The following is a 22,052-nucleotide window of genomic DNA, read 5'->3' as shown; positions in this document are numbered from 1 at the left end:
AAGAACAAGTTACGTTCTATGGTCAAGAGTTGATGCAGTCTTATTGTGTCTTGATTTATGAGATGCTTTATAATTCTTGCCTTAAAGGCAAGATTTAGACCAAGAACTTCACAAGTTATGTGCAATGGGCAAGACTTGACACTATTAAATTGTGTTTTGATTTATCATGTGCTCTATAACTCCTCTTAGCCCATGGACTTCCAAAAAGCAAGTTAAGCCCCACGAGCAACACTTGACAATATCACATTGTGTCTTGATTTATGAGATACTTTATAACTATTGTTCGAGAGGTAAGCCTTGTTAGCCGAAGGACTTCCAAACAACCAGTTAAGCCCCACGAGCAACACTTGACAATATCACATTGTGTCTTGATTTATGAGATACTTTATAACTATTGTCCGAGAGGTAAGCCTTGTTAGCCGAAGGACTTCCAAACAACCAGTTAAGCCCCATGAGCAAGACTTGAGAATACACATTGTGTCTTGATTTATGAGATACTCTATAACTATTGCCCGAGAGGTAAGACTTGTTAGCCCAAGGACTTTCAAACAACAAGTTAAGCTCCATGGGCAAGACTTGACACTGCCACATTATATCTTGAGTTATTAGATACTATATACCCTAGGCAAGACTTAACGTAGGACTTTAAAGAACAACTTGCGCCTCATAGATAATATTTTATATCATTTTTACTAAGTCTAATTTATGAAGAACACGATAACTTTTGCTTTAGAGGCAAAGCATAACTTAGGGGTTAAAAAAATTATATCTACCTCATGGGCAATAATTACACTATTTCACTGTGTATAACTTATGAGATGTCCCTATAATTATTGCTTCAAAGGCAAAACTTAAACCAAAAACTTCAAAATAACAAGTTATTTCCTATGGGCAAAACTTGACACTACTAAATTGTGTCTTGGTTTATGAGATGTTCTATAACTCTTGTCTTAGAGACAAGACTTAGCCCAAGGACTTTTAAATAACAAGTTGCATCTCATGGACAATAATTTACACAACTTTCACTAAGTCAACTTACGGGGAACACAATAACTTTTGTCTTAGAAGCAAACGTAACTCAAGGGTTTAAAAAATATGTTCATATGTCTCATGGACAACAATTCACACTATTTCACTATTTCACCTTGTGTAATTTCCTGATTAACACAAGGGCTAGTTTCAAATATATGTAATAAAATAATTAGTTTACAATAAATATAGTCATGTTTTATTTACATAAAAAAATAACCAAATAATACATTGACACTATAACTTGTCAAAAGTCATAAAAAGTATACACTGACTATACAATATAACTTATCTATACATGAGCTATATAATGATTATACATTATGATACACTCAAAAAACTGAATATAGCGTAACTATATATGAAATATACAATGACTATTCAATCTCGATCAACTCAAAATTATATCTAAACAATCCCAAAATTTTAATTATGAAATCTTTTCGATATTTCAAATCTTTTGATATATAATTCGCACAAAATGATTTTACGTTTTGTGGTACGTCGATTTTTTTTAAAAAAGAAGAAGAAGAAGTAGCAGCGAAGAAGAAGGAGGAGCAACTTTTGTAAGGAAAATATGTCGAATGGCAATTTATTGTAATAAATAATTTTTTTTAAATGGCTATTTTTTGTATAAAAAATATAACTTAATGGACATTTTGTTTAATTTACTCTTTAACATAAATGACAAAAAACTCTGTTAGCATAAGAAGTCTTAAGTGGGCCAAAAGCCATTGGTGGGATGAACATGTTAGATGTATAATTAGAAATTTGGAATAAAGTTATTATTGCAAGGATGCTATAAAACATGTGCCAGAAAAAAAAAGTTGTGGATGGGATGAATACATTGCTACTACATAAAAGAGAGAAGAATATGAAAATTGAAAGGAAAACTTACATAAGCCACGGAGCGTGTGGCCCAACCCATTTGTTTCATAATACCTGCCACGGAGCGTATGGCCTGACCTCTTTATTTCATATCATTTTCAGTCTCAGCACAGTATGTCAGAACCAATGCAATCAACTCATGTTCATATGATTCACGATAATAACATGAATACTAATTTTTCCTATCTTACATCAACGTAGTCATTTCACATGTTCAAAATAAATCCATAATAACAACAAATCAATTCCACCATTACATGTCATTAGATCACCATTTTATATCCCTCATCTCCATTTTTAAGGCCAATTATACAGCCAATAATCCAGTCCAATTCTCATTACTCTCCAGTACACATAACACGGAAATTCAAGCATCTACAAGCTTAAACTGAGATTTAGAAATTCACTTGCCTCAATTAAATTGAATAATCACTTTAAAACTTAAGCCTTTCGTAACGCTTCCAAACGATCAAAATCTGTTCAAATACATAATCTTCATAAGAATACGAATCAAATGACACCCATATTGCTATATTTATTTTTGGATAAAAATTGGGTCAAAAAGTCATCTTGAGTCATTGGAGTCAAATCTGAAATTTTCTTTCTGATTATGTTCACTCATGATAAAATAAACTCACATGTCAAATTTCAGCTAAAACGGATCGTTATTCGACCTCCAAATCAAGATTTTATGTGAAGAACCATAGGGTCATATTTTCTTATTTCAGCGTTATTTCTCCACCAATATACCCTAAAAATATGTTCATAATCACATGAAAATTTAATAGAAAGAATGAGAATAATTACCTTGACACTTTGAAATAAAAATCCCTATTTTTCTCTTCTCCTTTATTTTTCTTTTTTCTTTTCTTTTTTTTCTTCCTCCGTATTTTTTTTCCAGTTTCTCTGTTCGCGTTTTCTCGTTTACATCTGGCTTAATGCCATCAGATTTATATATATATATATATATATATATATTTTTTCTTTTATTATTTTTTTTATTTCCTTTTTTTTCTTTTTTTTTAAAAATGATTTTTAACAACAAAATAATAATAAAAAATTCATTAATATGAAAATCATGCCACTCATTCCCACAAGTCATAAATTATTTATAAAAGTTAAGGGTTAAATAGGAAAATCAAAAAGTCACAAAATAAGGTCGTTACAATATTTTTTTTCACTGGACATTATAATACAATTTTAGTACAATTTTAATACATATTAGCAAAAATAATTTATAAAACTAATATAATACAAATTTTATTCATGGATAATATATTTATCACATATTTTAATACACTTATAATACATTGTGTCAATTTCTTACCAAACAAGTATAATATATTTTAATACTTATAATACATTTATATTGCATGCATAATTTACTTTTAATACATGACAGATATATCATAATATTATTATGTATTGCTATAGATGATAATAAATAAAAAGTATCGCTAAAATCAGTAATTATTTATTAAAAAGTGTTTTTCCTAATAATTTTTCCAAATTGAAAGTGCCTAAGCCTCATGAATAATCTAGAAGATCCTCAAGGTTAAATAAATATTTCTTGGTGCTGATTTTAATGAAGTTAAAGTAATACAAATGAATATATTTTCTATTGATGATTTTGAAATGCCCATAGTGTGAAATTGAAAATGAACATTCATGGAATATCTATTCTTTTAGTGTTCATATACTCAATTTTTTTTTTTGATTTTCCGTATTGAAATTCGATTATTTTAAATTAGCATTGTGTAGGATTCCATTCGGAAGTAAACGCTGCCTATCAAGAATTTTTCTATCCTAAGGATTCAAACCTGAAATCTCTAATTAAAGGAGAAGCAGTCTCATCCACTGCACCAAATTCTTTCGTGGTCATACTCAACTACTATTTGAAAGAAAGAGTTAAAGTTGGCAAGGGATTAACAAAGATCCATGAGCTTATTATCAGAGTAGCTTAATTGGACCACTAATCATGCCAGAGTAAGGAATATATGCAAGTGCAATTTTTTTCAGAATATCTCTGACATGCATTTCTATGCTGTGTGACATGAAAGGAAGGCGAAGATTATAGTTGTGTGGATTTAAAATTTAAGGTTTATAACTTTTTATGATAATTTTAAGTTGATATAAGATAATAATTGAGTTTACAATCAAAATATTTTAATAAACACAGAATAACTAATTTTTTATGTATAAATTCTTTAATTTCATAAAATAATTATAATAACTGTAATTCAAAATATTTAAGAAAGATGTAATTAATAAAAGAAATATTGATCAGAAGGACTTTTTAAATATCTTATCCACAAATTATGTTTTATGACATCTTTCTCTTCATTAAATATTTATTTTTATTGATGTATTTGTAGTTTTTGAGATCAATGAATATTTACAACTAAGAATAAAATAAAAAGAAATTATCTGAAGCTTTTTAAATGATAAATAATTTTTAAAATTCAAGACAATTAATTTGATACGAAAGAGTAATGATATTGACATGTAGATTAAAACATAGGGAGTTATATGAAAGTTCCAAAGCTGTACAACATCTTGCCAAAATATAAATTAAAAATAGTAAGTCTGGTCATTTAATTTGATACTCGAAATAAGAATAATAATTTAGGGATAAAATTCAAAAGGCATAATACATAAATATGTCATTTAATTTGGTTTTAGTTGATAACTTGATATGTATGCTCTCCATTTTAGGGTGTGCACAAATAAACACTTAAACTTGTATATAATTGAACAAGTAAACAACATGTCCTACATGACATAATACACGTAGGACGCAAAATTATCATGTGGGATATCATGTAGTATGAATGTGTCTATTTGTTCAAGTTTTAAATAATTAAAGTGCCTACTTATGCACTAATAAAATTAGAGGTCATAGCTGCCAGCTTAAATCAAATTAATGGTCATATTTATGTATTATGCCAATCTAAAATTTCATTATTCCATATTTGATTATGGATTTTAATTAGTTCTGAATCCACCATTTGTATTAATGGTGAATGACCATTCCATATAAAAAGTAAAATAAGATAAATACATAAAATATCTTAACCCATGAGATATTTTTATCTATCCCACCTTGCATACCAAACAACTCCAGAAAGTACACTTATACCCCTATGGTGTCTTGTTTAGTGACAACCTCTTTAAACATCTGGAGGGAGTCTTGTAGGTCATCAAGGAGCTGGTATGGATCTGGAATCACTTCTGGGTCTACAGACATTGATATTGTCATTTTATTACAATAACTCTGAAAATGTATTGTCACAGCCTGCAACAAATTCATCATGAAAAAATTAGCTTACGAAAATATGATTGATTCAATTTAATCAAGTTTATCTTGTTCATTAACGTATTTATATATTAACTTAGTTTAATTTCATCAAACTAAGGTTGATACATAACCTAAAAAAATCTTCTCAAAATATTTTCAGATTTCTCTAATACAAATATGAATTGGTTGATATTTTTACTAATATAGTATTTGAAATTAAGTTGAATTTTTTTGTGAATAAAACCTTAATAAACTCCCAAGAACCTATTTGGTATTAGAATTAGCTTTTAAAATAATTGATTTGTGTGAGAGGTGCTTTTCTATAAAATATTTTTAAAGAGTAATATTTATATTTGACTAACCGATTTAAAAAGTACTTAGCAGTATTTTGTACTAAAAAAGAATCAAGATTTCAAAAGTGCTTCTAGAGTAGTAAAATAACATTTTCAAAAACACTTATTATTTTCTTACAAATTTGATCAACACCTCATAAAACTAATTTTTCAAATATTATTTCAAAAGTTAAAAAACAAAATGTATGGACAAATTAAAGATGTCAAAAATCAATTTAAGGGAATATAAAGTTGGTGAGAATATACTAACATAAGGTAGCCCAAAAGTTGTAGGAGCAACATAAGCTAATTTATGCCCAAAAAATGTGATTTCTTCTTGAGGGCCAACCACGTTTGATATTAAAACGGTGGTGCTCGATAGAACTCTCCTTGTCACCTTTGCCGCTACCTTTCATGTCATGCAAAACAATAAGAATAATAAGAATTTATATTAAACTCATTCACTTGCACGTATATATTAGCGAGTGTTTAGTTTGTAGATTAAATTAGAGATAAGTATCAAAAATACATCTGAACTATCTTCTTTTTTTGAGTTTTATGCTTAAATTATTGAGAGTGAGTTTCATACCTAAACTATCATTTATTAGTTTGAGAAACACACATCTCTCTTTTATTCCACTCTCATCATGGTGTGTGTACTACACTCTCTCTTTCATTTTTAAAAAAATTATCATATCACACTCCACATGGACAAAATATTCCACCTTAACAAAAATTAAATAAATTATTAAAATTAGTTTAAATTGAAGATTAAAGTATTATTATCTCCCACAAAAAACCATGATAAAATAAAATTGATATGGCACCATTTGAAGCCCTCTATGGGAGAAGATGCAGGTCTCCCATAGGGTGATTGGAAGTTGGGAAAGTGGAGCCATTGAGGATTGACTTAGTGAGGGATGCTCAAGATAAGAAACATCCAAGTTAAGCTTCTAGTGGTTCAAAGTCTTCAGAAGGAGTATGTTGATCGCGAGGTGAGATATGACGTTCGAGGTTGGTGAGCAAGTACTTCTAAAAGTATCATCCATTAAAGGGGTGATGAGGTTAAGCAAGAAGGGAAAACTCATCCCTCGCTATATTGGTCCTTTTGAAATTCTTGATTGTGTAGGGCCAATGGCATACAGGTTGGCCTTACCACCTACCTTATCTCAGATACACCCGGTGTTCCATGTTTCTATGTTGAAAAAGTACCATGGGTATAACGACTACATCATTAAATGAGACTCGATATTATTAGATTAGGAACTTTAGTATGAGGAAGATCCAGATGCAATTCTTGATTATGACGTTCGGAAATTGAGGACTAAGGAGATCAATATCGTTAAAGTACAATGGAAACATCGTTCAGTAGAGGAAGCTATTTGGGAGACTGAGAAAAACATGTGAGACAAGTATCCTCAACTGTTCGACGAAACAGGTACTACTCTATCTTTACTTTAGCCTTGGTTTCCCTAGTTAGTCACTCAAGAACAAGTGATGGGTAAATTGGTATCTATTGTAATGATCTATTCCTGTCGTTAGGGATAAGCTAATGGGGAAGGATTTTGGGCCAAAAAATTTCGGATAGTAACTTTGGAAAATTTGAGCCTAGGCCAAACTTGGACGAATTCTGAGTCAGGTGAAGTCTAGGGTGATCACGTGAATGATGGGAGGCAAAATCTATAATTTGATTGGATAAACTGATAGCCAAGAAGATACGGAGCATTTACGGCTTCGCAAAATCGTATTCGGGCGAATAAAACTCTTGAAATCGAATTTGAAGTGAAGGGTATAATTTTAATACATCTTTGGAAAGGGTGTATTGAGAAATGGGGGTTTGGAGCAAAAACTCCAAGCTCACTGTTTCTACTGGCAGATTATTCCCGCGAGAACGAGGCCTCCAGAGCGGGATAATTGCGACTTAAGTCGTGAAAAAGATCAAAAATGATTTTTTCTGCAACAATGAGTTTCTAAAACCCCAAGAGGCGTCCTAGGGCGATTTCCATTGATTTTCCACTGGTTTCCACACTTAAGTTAAGGTTTTTACTCCTAAATTCATACTTTGATTCCTACAAACTAGAAGTATGGGTGATAATCATTGGGGGAACTAAAAATCTATGTTGGAAAATAGTCCTATGGTAAGGTTAGGATCATGAGTTTGACCTAGGGAGTAAAGTTGTGTTATATTTCCTGATAGTTAGACCATTGTATTGATCCTTGATATGTATTTAATGTTTTCTAGACTAAGAACGAGAAGAACAAATCCGAAAAGGGATTACTCTTGCATTGTAAGGTTGTGGAAGCTTGAATTTGAGGTAGTGATGGTCTAATTTTCTGTATGTGTTTCATATACTTGTTAAATTGTTTCATGATATGCATGTGTGTATATGAATAGAGAAACATGCTATATTATGGGTGAAACGATCACTTGTTGGATTGTTATTGTGATGAACCTGTTCTTAACGGTATAAATATTGTAAACATTGAATATTCTTGTGATTGTGATATTTTTGAATTGGGTGTCACATTCCGACACATAATTTGAATCGGTTGTCACGTTGTGATACGTAATTAGTACGGGTATCACGTTTTGACACATACTTGAATCGGGTGTCATGTTCCGACACAAAGTTGATTGTTTGTAGGTTCCTTGAGAAGATCCTTGTGTGAAATTATAGCATGTGGAAGACATTGAGTTATGATATTGAGATGTTGTTGACTTATTCAGTATATGTATATGTCTATTGTGTTGAATTTACTTGTTTATGATCCGTTTACTGGTTAACCACGTGATTCTACTAGTATACCATTATTTTTGTATACTAATACTATTCTTGTTCTGCCTTTTTGTTAAGTACAGGGCATATTCAGACGACTGCGGAAAAACCTCAATTAGAAGATTAAGTTTGTTCAAGTTCAAGGGTGAGCTGTTTGTTTCAAGCTGCCATGGACTCTTCCATGTTCTAGAGCCCGTTTGGATGAGGTTAAAAAAAGTAACTTTTATGTACGAAGTACTTTTAGAATTTTGAAGTGTTTAAAGTTATTTTTATAAATAAGCAGTTGAGTGTTTGGATAAAAGTGCCTATGTTAAAAATAAGTGTTTGAATTTTAGGATTAAAAAAATAAAAAGGGTAGTTTGAGAATTTAGTTAAAATATAAGGGATATAAAAGTAATTTCCATGGTCAAACAAAATGACTTTAAGCACTTAGGAAAAAAAAGTTAGAAATCCCAACTTTTCATTTTTGACTGACTTTAAGAACTTTATGGCTTAAAGTTAGCATTAGGCAAATACGTCCAAAAGCTAAAAAGAGGTTTTAAGTTGGTTTTGACCAACTTAAAGCCAATCCAAACGAGCTCCTAGTCCCTTTTTCGGGACCAAGACTTTAGACACTGTTTTATTATTATGTTTTCTTGTGGGAGTGTTTTCCTTTTCTTTTCAAACATTGTTAGAGCTTTGATATAAACGACTTTCAGTTTCCTAAGTTATTTCCGCACTTCTTGATATTTGATCTTTTTTTGCTGAGTTTATGGGGACTCAGTCATTATTCTAGTTTATATCATGCTTCCGCATATTTAAGCTTATGTACATATTTCGATATTTATTGTTGGACTGTTAAAATGATTCTCCCATCGGAGACTTAGAGTGGGTGCCAGTCACAGCGGGTTAGGGGTCGTGACATATTCTTTTTAAAAATAAAAATAATAATACTTTTTTAGAAAGAAGTGGAAAGGGAGTGAAGTATGAATGTTTTAAAAATATTTTATAAAGAAAAATTAAAAAACTAAAAAATTTAGAAAATAAAAGGACGGAGATTGTGGGGAGGGGGGGGGGTGGTGGCGCGTGAGCAAAAAAAAATAATATATTTTTTAAAAATAATTTTTTTTCTTAAAAGTAATATCTTTTATAAAAAATAATTTCTTTTTTGGGGATAGAAATACTTTAGTTTTTAATTTTTAACTAATATTAATAGTTTATTTAATTTTTGTCAAGGTGAAATATTTTATTCATATAAAATACCACGTGGCAAGGTTTTTTCAAAAAATAGAGAGAACTAAAGTATTTTTCTCAAACTAATAAGTGATAGTTTAGGTATGAAATTCACACTTCCAATAGTTTTGGTATGAAACTCAAAAAAAAGGATAATTTATCTGTGTTTTTGACACTTATCTCATCAAATTATGTAAATAGTTTTGTGATGATTACAATTTTTTGATTAATTTATTTTATTTAGAATGCGGGATAATATAATATCTAGTTGGGTAGGATAAAATAAATATACAGGAAAATTTACTTAAATATATCATATTTTAAAAAATATTTATTATTTATAGTTGTATAATTTTAATATATTTACATATAAATGTATAATTCACTTTTAATACATAATGCAGATTATTTATTAAAATAAACCTAATACATTTTAAGACACTTATAAATTATAATTCATCTATATTGCATACAAAATTACTTTATACATAGTGTAACACATCTATATTATTACATGCATTGTTCGTTTTTAATACATAATGCAATTTTAGCTTTTACCAAAACAAGTATAATATATTTATAATATAATATAATTCACTTTTAATACACAATATAATTGCTATAGATGATAAATACTTACTAAATATGGTACATCTAGGTAATAAATAAAATATATATTTAAAAACAGTAAATATTTTATAAAATGAACTCAGAAAGGTAATTTACCATATATATATCACGATAAATTTATAACATTAAACAAACATAATTAAATCAAATTCAACTTAAGCCTGAGATATCCTACTTTATTCTACGTACCAATTTACCCCTAGGAAAACAAGAAGATACTCTCCCATTCGTAATTTACATATCACTACGTATTTGTTTGTGTAATCTAAAGTAAAATTTAAATATTTATAAATTGTGTATTTATAAATTATTTCATTAGAGATAAAATGAGAACATAAAAATTAAAACTTTTTTCACATGTAGAAAGATGACCTTCCTTCTAAACAAATTTAAAATAAAAGTTTACCTAACAAATTATTTAATCCTCGCTCTGATTTTATCTATGTTATTCATTTTTAATATGTTTCAAAAAAAAAAATTCCTCTGTAAAATTGTGACAATTTAATCATTATTTTTTTTACTTTTAATGATATTTTTGTAATTGTACAAATATTTTAAAATGTTAATTACCACCATAAGTTCCAAATATATTACTTTCTAATTAAAATTGCATGTCAATTAATAAATAATAACCTTTAGGAAAAAGTAAAAAAACTGACCTTGGATCCGAATATATCTTGCGTTAACTTAGCAGTGCTAAAAGAGAATCTGGATTCAAGAGAAAGCTTTTTTCTGTCGATAATGGTTTTTGCTTGTCGGATATAATCCAACGGGTTATCGGGCAAGCTAATGGGTATCCGGGTCAGCACATATCCAATTTTATTGCCCCATTTTGCCTTTGATTTTTTCTCCATCATCTCTGCTAGAGCCTACATGCATTAAACATTTTTTTAATTTTTTTTGACATGTTTATATATATTGCTCAGACTATAGAAATTAGAAAATATCGACAAATATGTGTCAGATACCTAAAAGATAATGCACTTTGAAGGATCCGACATAATTATTACTAAGCAATATATATAGTTGGAGAATATTGCAATTAAAAACTTACTAGATGTAGAAAGAACTAAAAGAAAGTAAGACACATTAATTAATTAAAATAGAGATAGTATATATAAAGGGATTATATTGTTGTTACTTTAATTCCAGTAGAAGGTCTGATGTTAAAAACAATAGATCCTCTGAGACGAATGTTCTTGGGAAGATTATTTGTCTTGCTGCTTCCTTTTCCATTCTTCTTACCTGTAGATACACCACATCTTTATTATCAGTAAAAAAAAATTAACATGTAAAAACCTAGAAAGTACAAATTGAACAAGTAATTAATCTGAAATTCATATCCTTAATTTAGGGTAAACTTACGTGGAGGGAGTACTAAAGAGTAAGAAAGATATCACTACAACAAAAACATTTTTTTAAGACAATAAATTTGTATATCAACAAAAAATACTAAACATTAGTTAATTGGCATTCAATAACGCTATAGGTTTTAGCGGCATTTACAAATAGTACTAAAATGTAATTGTCATTAATGATTGCCTCTAATAAAAATATATTTAGCGTTAATTAAGCTATTGTCGTTAATTAATTGTCACTAAAAATCATTTTTGGTACAGTGAATGCACTTTAAACGGATGGAAGAGCTCCCACTGATTAGGGCTGTTCACAGTTTTGGTTAAAACCAAAATCAAACCGAAAATTTAACCAAACCGAATAAAAAAACCGACATTTGGTTTGGTTTGATTTGGTTTTAAATTTGAATAACCGATAATATTTGGTTTGGTTGTTATAGGAAAAAATAACCGAATAAATAACCAAACCAAACCGATAATTATATGCATAGAATTTATAATTATTTATATGTATAATATTAGTTTTTCATAAATAATTTAAGATATTTTATACCTTTTAATTATTAATTTAATATTAATCTACTTATTTTTAAGGCCCAACAATCCAAGCCCAACTCTCAAGCCCAATTATAAATTCTAATAAACACTAAACAACAGTCCAAGTCCAACAATCTAAGTCCATTAGCCCAACTCTCAAGTTCAATTCTAAATTTTCAATTCTAAATCCTAAATTCCTAATAAGCACTAAGCACTTAAGCAACAGGCAGCAACATAAGATAAAAGTTAAAACTTTAAAACCCTAGTATCTGTTTTCCTTTTACATTTCTGTTCCACTCACGTTGATTTCTCACAAAGTCACAGACTCACAGACTAACAGTGAAGGCTCAAGAGCAACCTCAACTCCTCAACCCCAAGTAGAAGATTGTCAAATTTTGAGAAGGTTTGTAAGAAATTTTTCAAATTTTAAATTGATTTTAAGTTGTTTTCTTTTTTGTTTCGAATGTTTAAGTTGTTTTCTTTTCTGTTTCGAACCTCTGTAGGCCGTGAGGAAAAAAGAGCTTCGTAAGAATTTGAAGAATGTTGAGAGAGAATATTTGAATTGTCTCGGCTAGTCATAAACCGAATAACCGAACCATACCGACAATAACCAAATCTATGGTTATTATTTTACTTGGTTTGATTATGGTTTTAGACATTTAATAGCCGATTAAATTGATTTGGTTATGATTTTAATCAATAACCAATCCAAACTGAACCATGAACACCCTTACCTCTGATCCACAAGAACGGATCTACAGTAAAATTATTTTTTAAAGATCATAAAAGAAAAATATAACACGTAAAATGAATCGGAGAAGGTACTGTAATAATTAAGAAGAAGCACGCTCAAATAAATGCATATATATATATAAGAGAGAGGGGGGAAGTATAGGTACAGTTTGACCTAGAGCTATATAAATAGACAGAAGAGCTGGTAAGGTGTAATTAATTAGGGAGTAGTGGAACAAACAAAGACTGACCATATCTTCTATTGAGATAGCGTGAAAAACCAGCTTGTGCCATGCCCATCACTACATCATTAATCGTCTACAAGATTTAACATAAAATTCAAGCAATAAATAAGTTACCAAAAAATGAAAACATTAAAATACGTTGTTAAAGGAAAAATTCAAATCCAAACTAATTAAGCCTATACAAAAAGAATGGAGAATTGTCTCAAAAATCAGTACGTTTTTTCCAACTATATTCTTATACTTCATTTTCCGAATAATGTTATTCAATTTTCAAGAGACGTTTATTAAATAAGATAGTTTAATAAACTACACAATTCTTAATAAATGTATTTTTTGTTAAGAATACACTTATTAATATAGATAGTACTAGCTAGTGGGAGCTATTAATGAGGATCGTAGATAGATTTCTGTAGCCAAAATCATGGCAGTACCTAAACTGCATCAGAAATTAAGACTAGTTATATCATGTATGTATATATAATTTTTATATATACTGATATAATGAAGAAAATTTAATTTCAAACTGACATAGATGTATACAAGTCTTGAAAATAGCCTCTGGCAGAAATGCAAAGTAAGGCTGTATATAATAGACCCTTGTGGTCGGGCCCTTCTCTGGATCCTACGCATAGCGGGAGCTTAAGTGCATCGGACTGTCTTTTTTTTTTTTAATTCCATTTTTATGAGTAGTCCATATTATAACCTTTGATTTTCGAAGAGACTTTGAGAGAGAACACATTCAAGGATCGGAAAGGGTTCATCAAAAGATTACTCTATATATAAAAGATTAAAATTATTGTTTATATATATAATATATGTTGAATCCACTTAATTTTTTCTTGTGTTTACCTTTTTATATTTTTAACTCCTTTAATAAAATCTTGATTCCGCCAATAAACATATATATGTCTTCTTTTATTTAGATAATCCTTAACATTAGTCTCGTACATCAAATCTTTTCACATAAATTAGGACAAAGAAAGTAACAGATAGTGAATGTGCACATACCATGCTCAAGGCATTCTTTACTATTTTCATATCATCAAGACTGATAGTCACGTGCACAAGTCTCTTAGGACTGTGCTCAACCCCAGCTCCTCCTTTCATCGGTGTCTCCGTGTCCTTAAGAAACAAAACAGTAGCCAAAAACAAAACAGCATCCACAGCCGTATACCAAAACACCATACACAAAAACCAAACATAGTAACAAAACCGTCTAAAAAATCCAACATCATTTTTTTCCTTTTTAGTACTTGAAGGTATAGTAGGCAATGCTTCTGGATCCGAAGCTTTTCGAGTGCACGCCAAAATCAAAGAGATAATTGACATGCCATCACCAATAGAATGATGCAATTTTAAAATCCCTATAGCATTTGCTTCAGAAGTTTTAAAGTTCAAAATGTGAACCTCCCAAAGTGGCTTTGTCAAGTCCAAAGGTATTGTCGTTAAATTCGACGTATAGTTCTCCAGGAATTCGTCTGGTGAATCCATGTCCGGGTCCAAATTCGGACATACTATATGTTCTTCCACATTTATCGTCGTTTTCATCCACTTCCTTACACCTTTCTTTTCATCCACCACCTTTTTTTTATTCAAACAAACGAAAATGGTAACATAAGTAAAGGGATCACAAAGAATGAAGAGACGTATAAACTTCTATAACAATAATAATGTCTTTTGACAAGAAGAGGATCCATGATTTGAAGTTTGTGAGTACCGACACTTATTATATATACATGTTTAGTAGATTTCTCAACAACTACATATACAATATCTGGATCAAAGTTACTAAGTTTTGACGAACTAGTACTGTCCATGTTAGCTCCACCCTTGATTTTAACCTGTTGTAGGACAACTTATTTTACTTTTCAGGTTGCCATGAGAGGCAGAGCTATATATGGTTAAGGGGAATCAAACTCCCTTCAATCAAAGTTATATTGCATATATATATATATATATATATAGTTAAACATTTTAATATAATGTTTTTTGAATCACTTTATTAATTTTTGGACGTGCACGTCAGTATATAGAAGTTAAAATAAAAAAAACTAACTTTTCTACGTACCGGTACACTAGAGAAGCGAGGGTGATTGATAAGAGTGGACTCGAGGCCTTTCTTGATGACATCGCGATTGATCTTTGTAGTGCAACCTAAGATGGCAATAATGTGGCAATTGAGGGTTTTGGTATGGAACAATCGTGTAGCTGGACTTGCTGGCTCTTGCTCTTGTTCTTGTTCTATCACTACTACCGTGCTGTTTTTCTGGCCTATTTTGGTCATAGTGTCAATTGGTCTAAGACCAAGGCTCCCCATTGCTTTGTTGTATAGAAAAATTGAATAACTAATTAGCTTTTGTACGTGAAACTGAAGGATGCCTTAAAGAGAAAATACTTTTTTGTTTATTGTTGTACATACATACATATATAAAAATGGCAATGGCAGTACACCTCAAATTGCGTAAGACAAGACACGTTATTTTTAGTCTGCCAAAAATAGCCAATGGGGACCCTACAACTTATGCATCTATTAAAGATACTGGTTAGAAAGTAGAAATAAATGGGCAAACCATACACTTTTAATTCGGACGGTTAATTAATGTTAAATTATTATGAAAAAACTAAAATTTGTTACAAAACTTTGTTACTAAATTACTAGTAACTAATATAATTTTTAATATAACTTTTCACTAAATATATAGAATTTGTGACAAACTTCTTGTTGTTTAAGTAGTGAATATTTAGTCGCTTAAATTTAGACAAAATAAATCTAACTAAAATATAGTATTTTTTAAATTTCATTTTTTGGGGCAAATTTATATCATGTGTGTCTGGTGTCTTCTTATTAATAATAGAACTAAAAAATAATCCTCAATAGAAATAAATACAAGGAAGGACCAAATGCATAGAATATGATATATTTTAAGTTTATTTACTCCTGTTGATATATATGTATATTGACTCTCAATTTCAAGTGATGAGTTTTTTTATGGGTTTTCATACTACAATTCCAAATGTATAGATTCTTGAATATTTGAAATTTATTTACCTATATTGGCTTATGATGATTCTTATTTACATGAAATGGATGATTTATAAAGGTTCTTATATGAAAGTTTGAAAGGTAGTTTTAAAGTGCATATGGTGGGTTGTTTTTAAGATGTTTGATTTGATGTATTTATATCACTCTCATGCATACAAGTATTCTATAAATGTATTTGAAGGTATTTATGAAATTAACCCACCTAGTTTCCTATGAATTATGATAAAGTAAAGTTGAAATAAAGTTTGACTCCAATGAATGTTATAAAGTAAATGCTTATGAAGGGGAGTCTTTATGAAATGATTGATTAACGAAAGGACTTCTTAGCCAAAGTAAGGTTTCAATGTGAAAGGACAATCTTCACATTGAATCAGATGAAATGTTTAAGGTTATGGTATGAGATGTATGACATCCCTATAGGCCGTCAATGCTTTTGAATATTTTTCTAAAAAGGAAGGTCTGATTAACATGGTACCCGAAATACCATCACTGATTATAGACCTAAATTTCTTATAAATCAAGGTTCATTAGTAGAACAGTAAATAGGGCATGGCGACCATGATGATATTATAAACCAAAGATTTTTATGAGCTATTCCACCGATTGACATTTTAAATGTTAAAGTTATATAATGATTATGTTATATTAATGTTTAAATATTATTTCATAGGATTTGACCTAGCACCAAATGTAGCATGTAGATGGGGACTCGACCGAAGGGGTTCTTAAGTAAAGTCTCATGTTGCATTAGTTATGTGCCATCATAGGAGCCATTGTCGGCTAGGCCTTTGTATCCACCAAATGTTAAAGTTAAAGTTAAAGAATGTTCAAGTTGATCGGAGTTCTACCCTGGCAAGGTAGTCTCCCCTGTCTCGATGTAGGAGGCATCGGCCTGCCCCGATGTAGGAGTCATCAGATTCCAGTAATAGCTCGCATGGTCTTAAATGTCAATTATGGTCATCTCCCCACAAATAAAGGTTTTCAAATATTATATACATGGTTGATTATGCATGCATTGCATTATGTTTCATATTATGCTAATGTCCTATTGATTCTTTAAAGTCGTGTATGCCTACATACTTAGTACATCCAAAGTACTAACGCATACATTTTCCTACATGATATCACCATGTAGGGACTAGTGCTCCTTCTCGATCTCCTCCACATGACTAGCTCGGATTAGGTTGAAGATTTCTTGTGGTGAGTTCCATGTTTCGAAAAAAATATTCCTTTTATTCTATCTTATGTTATGTAGAACATTAAGACTTATATTAAGGCATTTCTTGGCACTTACTTTGAGGGTGAGCTAGGAACATGTCTTAGCCCGCCAAGTCTATTAGTAGAGGTATGTTTGGACATAAATAAAAAATATTTTGAAGTTGTTAAGGACTCTTGTTCTATGATAGTTCCCCTAGTCCCATTTCCCCTTTTTATATTTGCTTGTTATTGTATGTCATTATCTATTTAAAGCTAAATGAATTCTAAGAGGCTTGAGTGAGGTACTTTTGGGTGTCTCATTCGTCGTGTCACGTCTAGGCCCTTACTATTATTCCATCACCCTTATAGTCCCCACCTAGCAATCTTAATCATTCAATGATTTCACCCAACCCTCACTAGTTGGTCTAATTGTCTCACAATATAAAGCTCATCCATCTCACTACCACACTTTCCTACTCACTTGAGTTCTATATAACCATTATCCCTATCTCAGTTATTCATAGAGATCAGAATGGTAACACTCTCTGGCAGCTAGAAACCTCAACTTTTAAGTGTATAAATATAGAATAGGATTATACTATATAGATCACATCCAGCCCTAACAGGGCCTATCCTCTTACCCACCAATAAGTGTATCGATGATTATAATCCTCTATATCTAGCACACCTCAAATCAAGAATTTATTTATAGGTCTCAGTCATGGCTCATCTACCACTAACCTTATTATTGTATGAAAATACATAAATCATCAGGTCTTCTCATGGGGCCATCCACACACACATACTTGGCCCTCTCAAGAGACCCAATTCAATCATATTTGTGTCAAAACGTGACACCTGATTCAAGAATGTGTTGGAACGTGACATCCAATCTATATATGTGTCGCAACGTGACACCTGATCCAATCATACCACATTCACAATTACATTCAGTATTCATATCATTTATATCACCAAGAATAAATTCACTACAAAAATAAGTCAGCAAGAGCTCATTTATATAAGGACTAACCTGTCACCTTTATCTATACATGTTTAGGCATATTATAAATAACTCAATTACATATTTAAGATAATTTCAAAAATAATCAGCGTTCACACTACCAAACCTTATGGCCTAACCTCAAAATCTAATAGTTTCACTTTTCTGTACGAGTATCAATGCCTGATATAAATTAACCAGCTGCACATAAACATCACAATCAATAACTTCTTAATTCACTATAGCACCTTTCTACCCAGGTCACATTCGAATTACCCTATCACAATCGGATCTCTGCCCGTAACCTATGATCTACAACTTAGTATATGAATTTTCATTAATTTTCCTTTTATATTACATAGTAGGTATAGGTTTACTACTCGGAAAAAAGAAGCCTAGTCTACCTGGGTGCCAAGCATTCGCGGAGAGATAACACTGCTGAAATCATTGGTTCCAAATATTCCATGGGTAAGACGAGATTGAATTTCACGGGTTGAAGCATTCCAAAAGCTGAGATTTCCTCCCTTCCTCTTCTTCATTCAAAAGCAACCTTTTTGGAGGGTTTTGCAAAAATCCTCGCCTCTAACCTCTACTTGGGAGAAGTGGGGAAATCAAAAAATTTGCGACTTAAGTTCTATCCCATGATTTTCCGCTCGAGCGGCCTTATTCCTGCTCTAGCGGCGCCATCCTGACGAGACCATCTCGCTTTGGTAGGATAGTGGGACCCAATCAAGCTAAATTCTTGTGATTTCATTTAATCAAAATTAACAACGATTTAGGTAGTCACAAGCAGCCTCTGCCACCCTCTCTTTCTCTCCCTCACCTCCGCCTTGCTTCTCCAGCATCTCCTCTCCTCAGCCGTGCGAGCTGCTATCCAGAGAAGACAACAACAACCACATACAAGCAACACTAAATAGCCACCAGTAAACACCACAAAGCCACGCACTCACCACGAAGCCATGCACTCGCTTAACTTTCTCCCTTCTCTCACACCATCTCCCTCTGTTACTCTCTTCTTCTTATTTTCTCCCACTGAACCACCATGCAACAGCCACTGGTAAACAACCATACCCCTTCGCCACTAATGCTTCTTCTCTGAACAACACCACAAAATAAACCTTGATGCCCTGTTCTCGTCTCTCTGTCCACAAAAAATAACAAACCAAACAACGACGACACCACAACTGACTAGGCCTGACCAAAGAGACTCTATTGAGGCCAAGTTTATTTTTTGAAAGACTGATCTGGTTCGAATACTTCTAAGTTGAGGATGTTCAATTTTAAGCAACTAAAGAGAAGAATTGTCTTTGTACTTATTGATGGTGTGGGAGATGTCTCTCTGCCAAGATTTATTTATAAATCCCACTTCAATTGGCCAAAATATCATATCGTTCTTGCTAAAGACGGATCTTACAGATCCATCCCAGGTTTGTTCATTCATCACAAATTCAGTATTTTAGATTTATTATGTGTTTGGGCTGTTAATTTTGTTCAAACTCATTATTTCGTTTGGTGTTTAGTTTGCTTAATATTTTATTAATGCTTATTTGTTTTAATCGGCTTCAAGTCTGCTTGTTACTGTAACACCTCTTAAAATGTTGTATGTAGAGTTTCAATTGTCGATGAAAATGATATCGCTTATGTATTTTTGGCATAACTTTTTATAGGTTGGTTCAAATTAGGTGATTCAAATTTCTGAATAACTCCAATATCTTTACCTACAACTTTCATGATACCATATCTTAAGATTCAGATGCTAAATAGGTCAAATAGATTAATTTTTGCAAGACATAGTATTGTGATGAAAAAGAGTATTTGTAAAAGAAAAATCATATCTCACTGTAGGTTTCTCCAAATTGGATGATTCTTAAACGACATGAAAATAGATTTCTAGATCTACAATTCATATGAAGACACCAAATCCTAATGAAGAAGTTATCTTATTCAAATGCAGATCCGAAAAGGGTATTCCATTAAAAGAAAGTTCATCTCACGAACAATGAAAATATCTAAATCCATTTGAAATCACTCATGACATCAATAGTCCTCCATTTGACATCATCCATTACATCATAATCTTCCATGGAAATTTCAAGATCATCCTTTAAAATTATTTTTATTTATTGTTAGGTCCCTCCTCCACACCTATAAATACCACCTTATTTCTTCATTTTATTCATCAAGCTTTCTCAAGCAACACTTCTCTCTTTACACTTCTTTACTCATTCTCAAATATAGTTTTAGTTTTTAGTAGGGTAGAAATACTATTCTGATGATTCTTATACTCCGGATAGTACACAAAACACTCCGGCAAAGAGAAAAGGCTAGGGGTTCAAAAGTATTCATTGAGTTCTTCAATTCAGAGTAAAGCTTCGGATTCCAGGTATGTAAGACTATTCATAGCATTGGATTGAGTTTGTCTCTGCGCCCAATATTTAGATTCATCGTAATCAAGTTATAGTTGAGTTTTACCCTAATATTGAATTCTAAATGAATTAATTCTTCTTCTATTGAGTTAGATATATTTATGCATTGATATTATTATTATTATTTTTATCTCTCATATTATTGGAATTATTGTTCGTGACTACTTTTCCATGAATCCTAATTGATTTGATAATCATGAATATTTTTACGCGTGTTTTGAGTAAAGATATTGACTTTTAATATTTATTAACAAAAAGAGTAATTTTAATTAATACTATATATGTATTTTATTGAGTCTTGAAAGAGCAAAAGAATTGAGTTTAAATGAATTTAATTAAATGATGTTTTGAGCAAGATATTTTGATGAGATGTAAATGTTGTTTTGAAGTGTAATGATTGATGAAGAGGTAATGAGATGAGTTTGATATTTTAAATAAAATTCCAATAAGACTAGATGATGATGTTAATATGAGCACATATTTTGGGAGTAGTATTGAGAACTGAGTTGGGTAAGAGTTTTATTGACTCAAATCCCAGAACTACGTAGCCAACATAGGATGGAGGCTATACCTCTTAAGTCCAGAAAAGAGGACTTTGATGATTGGATCCAAGATGGTGATGTCCTTTACCCTGGCAATATATTGGATGGATGTGGCAACGACATCACTTTGTTGTATCATCACTAACTCATAAGTGATGGTTGTCGGTTAGAGAAACTCCCAACTGAGTAAGTATTGCTTATTATTATTTTTAAACTTGCATTACATATTGATATTGAGATGATATTGAGTTTTGAGCTGAGTTTTCTTAAGAGGAGTTTCTTGATATCTGCCCTTGCTTATTATTATCTGCCCTTATTTTCACGTCAGTACGTGGAATGTACGAGTATGTAAAATGGCAAGAAGGTAAGGACAGATATCAATAAACTCCTTTCGAGAAAACTCAACTCAAAAACTCAACATTATCTCAACATCAATATGTAATGCAAGTTTAAAATATAAAAATAATAGTAATAAGCAATGCTTACTCAGTTGGGAGTTTCTCTAACCGACAATCATCACTTATGAGCTAGCGATGATACAACGAAGCGATGTCGTTGCCACATCCATCCAATACCTTGCCAGGGTAAAGGACATCACCATCTTGGATTCACTCTTCAAAGTCCTCTTTTGGGATTTAAGAGGCATAGCCTCCATCCTACGCTGGCTATGTAGTTCTGGGGTTTGAGTCAATTAAACTCTTACCCAACTCGGTGCTCAATACTACTCCCAAAATATGTGCTCATATTAAACTCATCATCTAGTCTCATTGGACTTTAATTTAAATCATCAAACTCATCTCATTTCA

At 31.3% G+C, this 22,052-nt stretch overlaps 1 protein-coding gene across 2 annotated transcripts; it reads right to left on the bottom strand.

Moving 5' to 3' along the window:
- Positions 1 to 4,873: 4,873 nt before the first annotated feature.
- Positions 4,874 to 15,394, bottom strand: LOC129896006 (wax ester synthase/diacylglycerol acyltransferase 5-like). Of its 2 annotated transcripts, XM_055971817.1 has the most exons (8): positions 15,104 to 15,394; positions 14,443 to 14,616; positions 14,044 to 14,157; positions 13,042 to 13,108; positions 11,308 to 11,411; positions 10,826 to 11,035; positions 5,819 to 5,956; positions 4,874 to 5,212 (listed from the first exon to the last, which is right to left on the bottom strand). In XM_055971817.1, the coding sequence occupies exons 1-8, from the start codon at positions 15,350 to 15,352 to the stop codon at positions 5,051 to 5,053; spliced, it is 1,218 nt and encodes a 405-aa protein (XP_055827792.1). In that variant the 5' UTR covers positions 15,353 to 15,394; the 3' UTR covers positions 4,874 to 5,050. The 2 variants fall into 2 exon arrangements, with proteins under 2 accessions (XP_055827792.1, XP_055827791.1); XM_055971816.1 differs by having other exon boundaries at positions 14,044 to 14,616.
- Between the last annotated feature and the right edge of the window lie 6,658 nt (positions 15,395 to 22,052).

The sequence above is a fragment of the Solanum dulcamara genome, chromosome 7 (genome assembly GCF_947179165.1).
Source record: "Solanum dulcamara chromosome 7, daSolDulc1.2, whole genome shotgun sequence".
NCBI classification, from domain to species: Eukaryota; Viridiplantae; Streptophyta; class Magnoliopsida; order Solanales; family Solanaceae; genus Solanum; species Solanum dulcamara.
The sequence above is the reverse complement of the archived record's forward strand: the minus strand, read 5'-3'. Positions and strand labels throughout refer to the sequence as shown.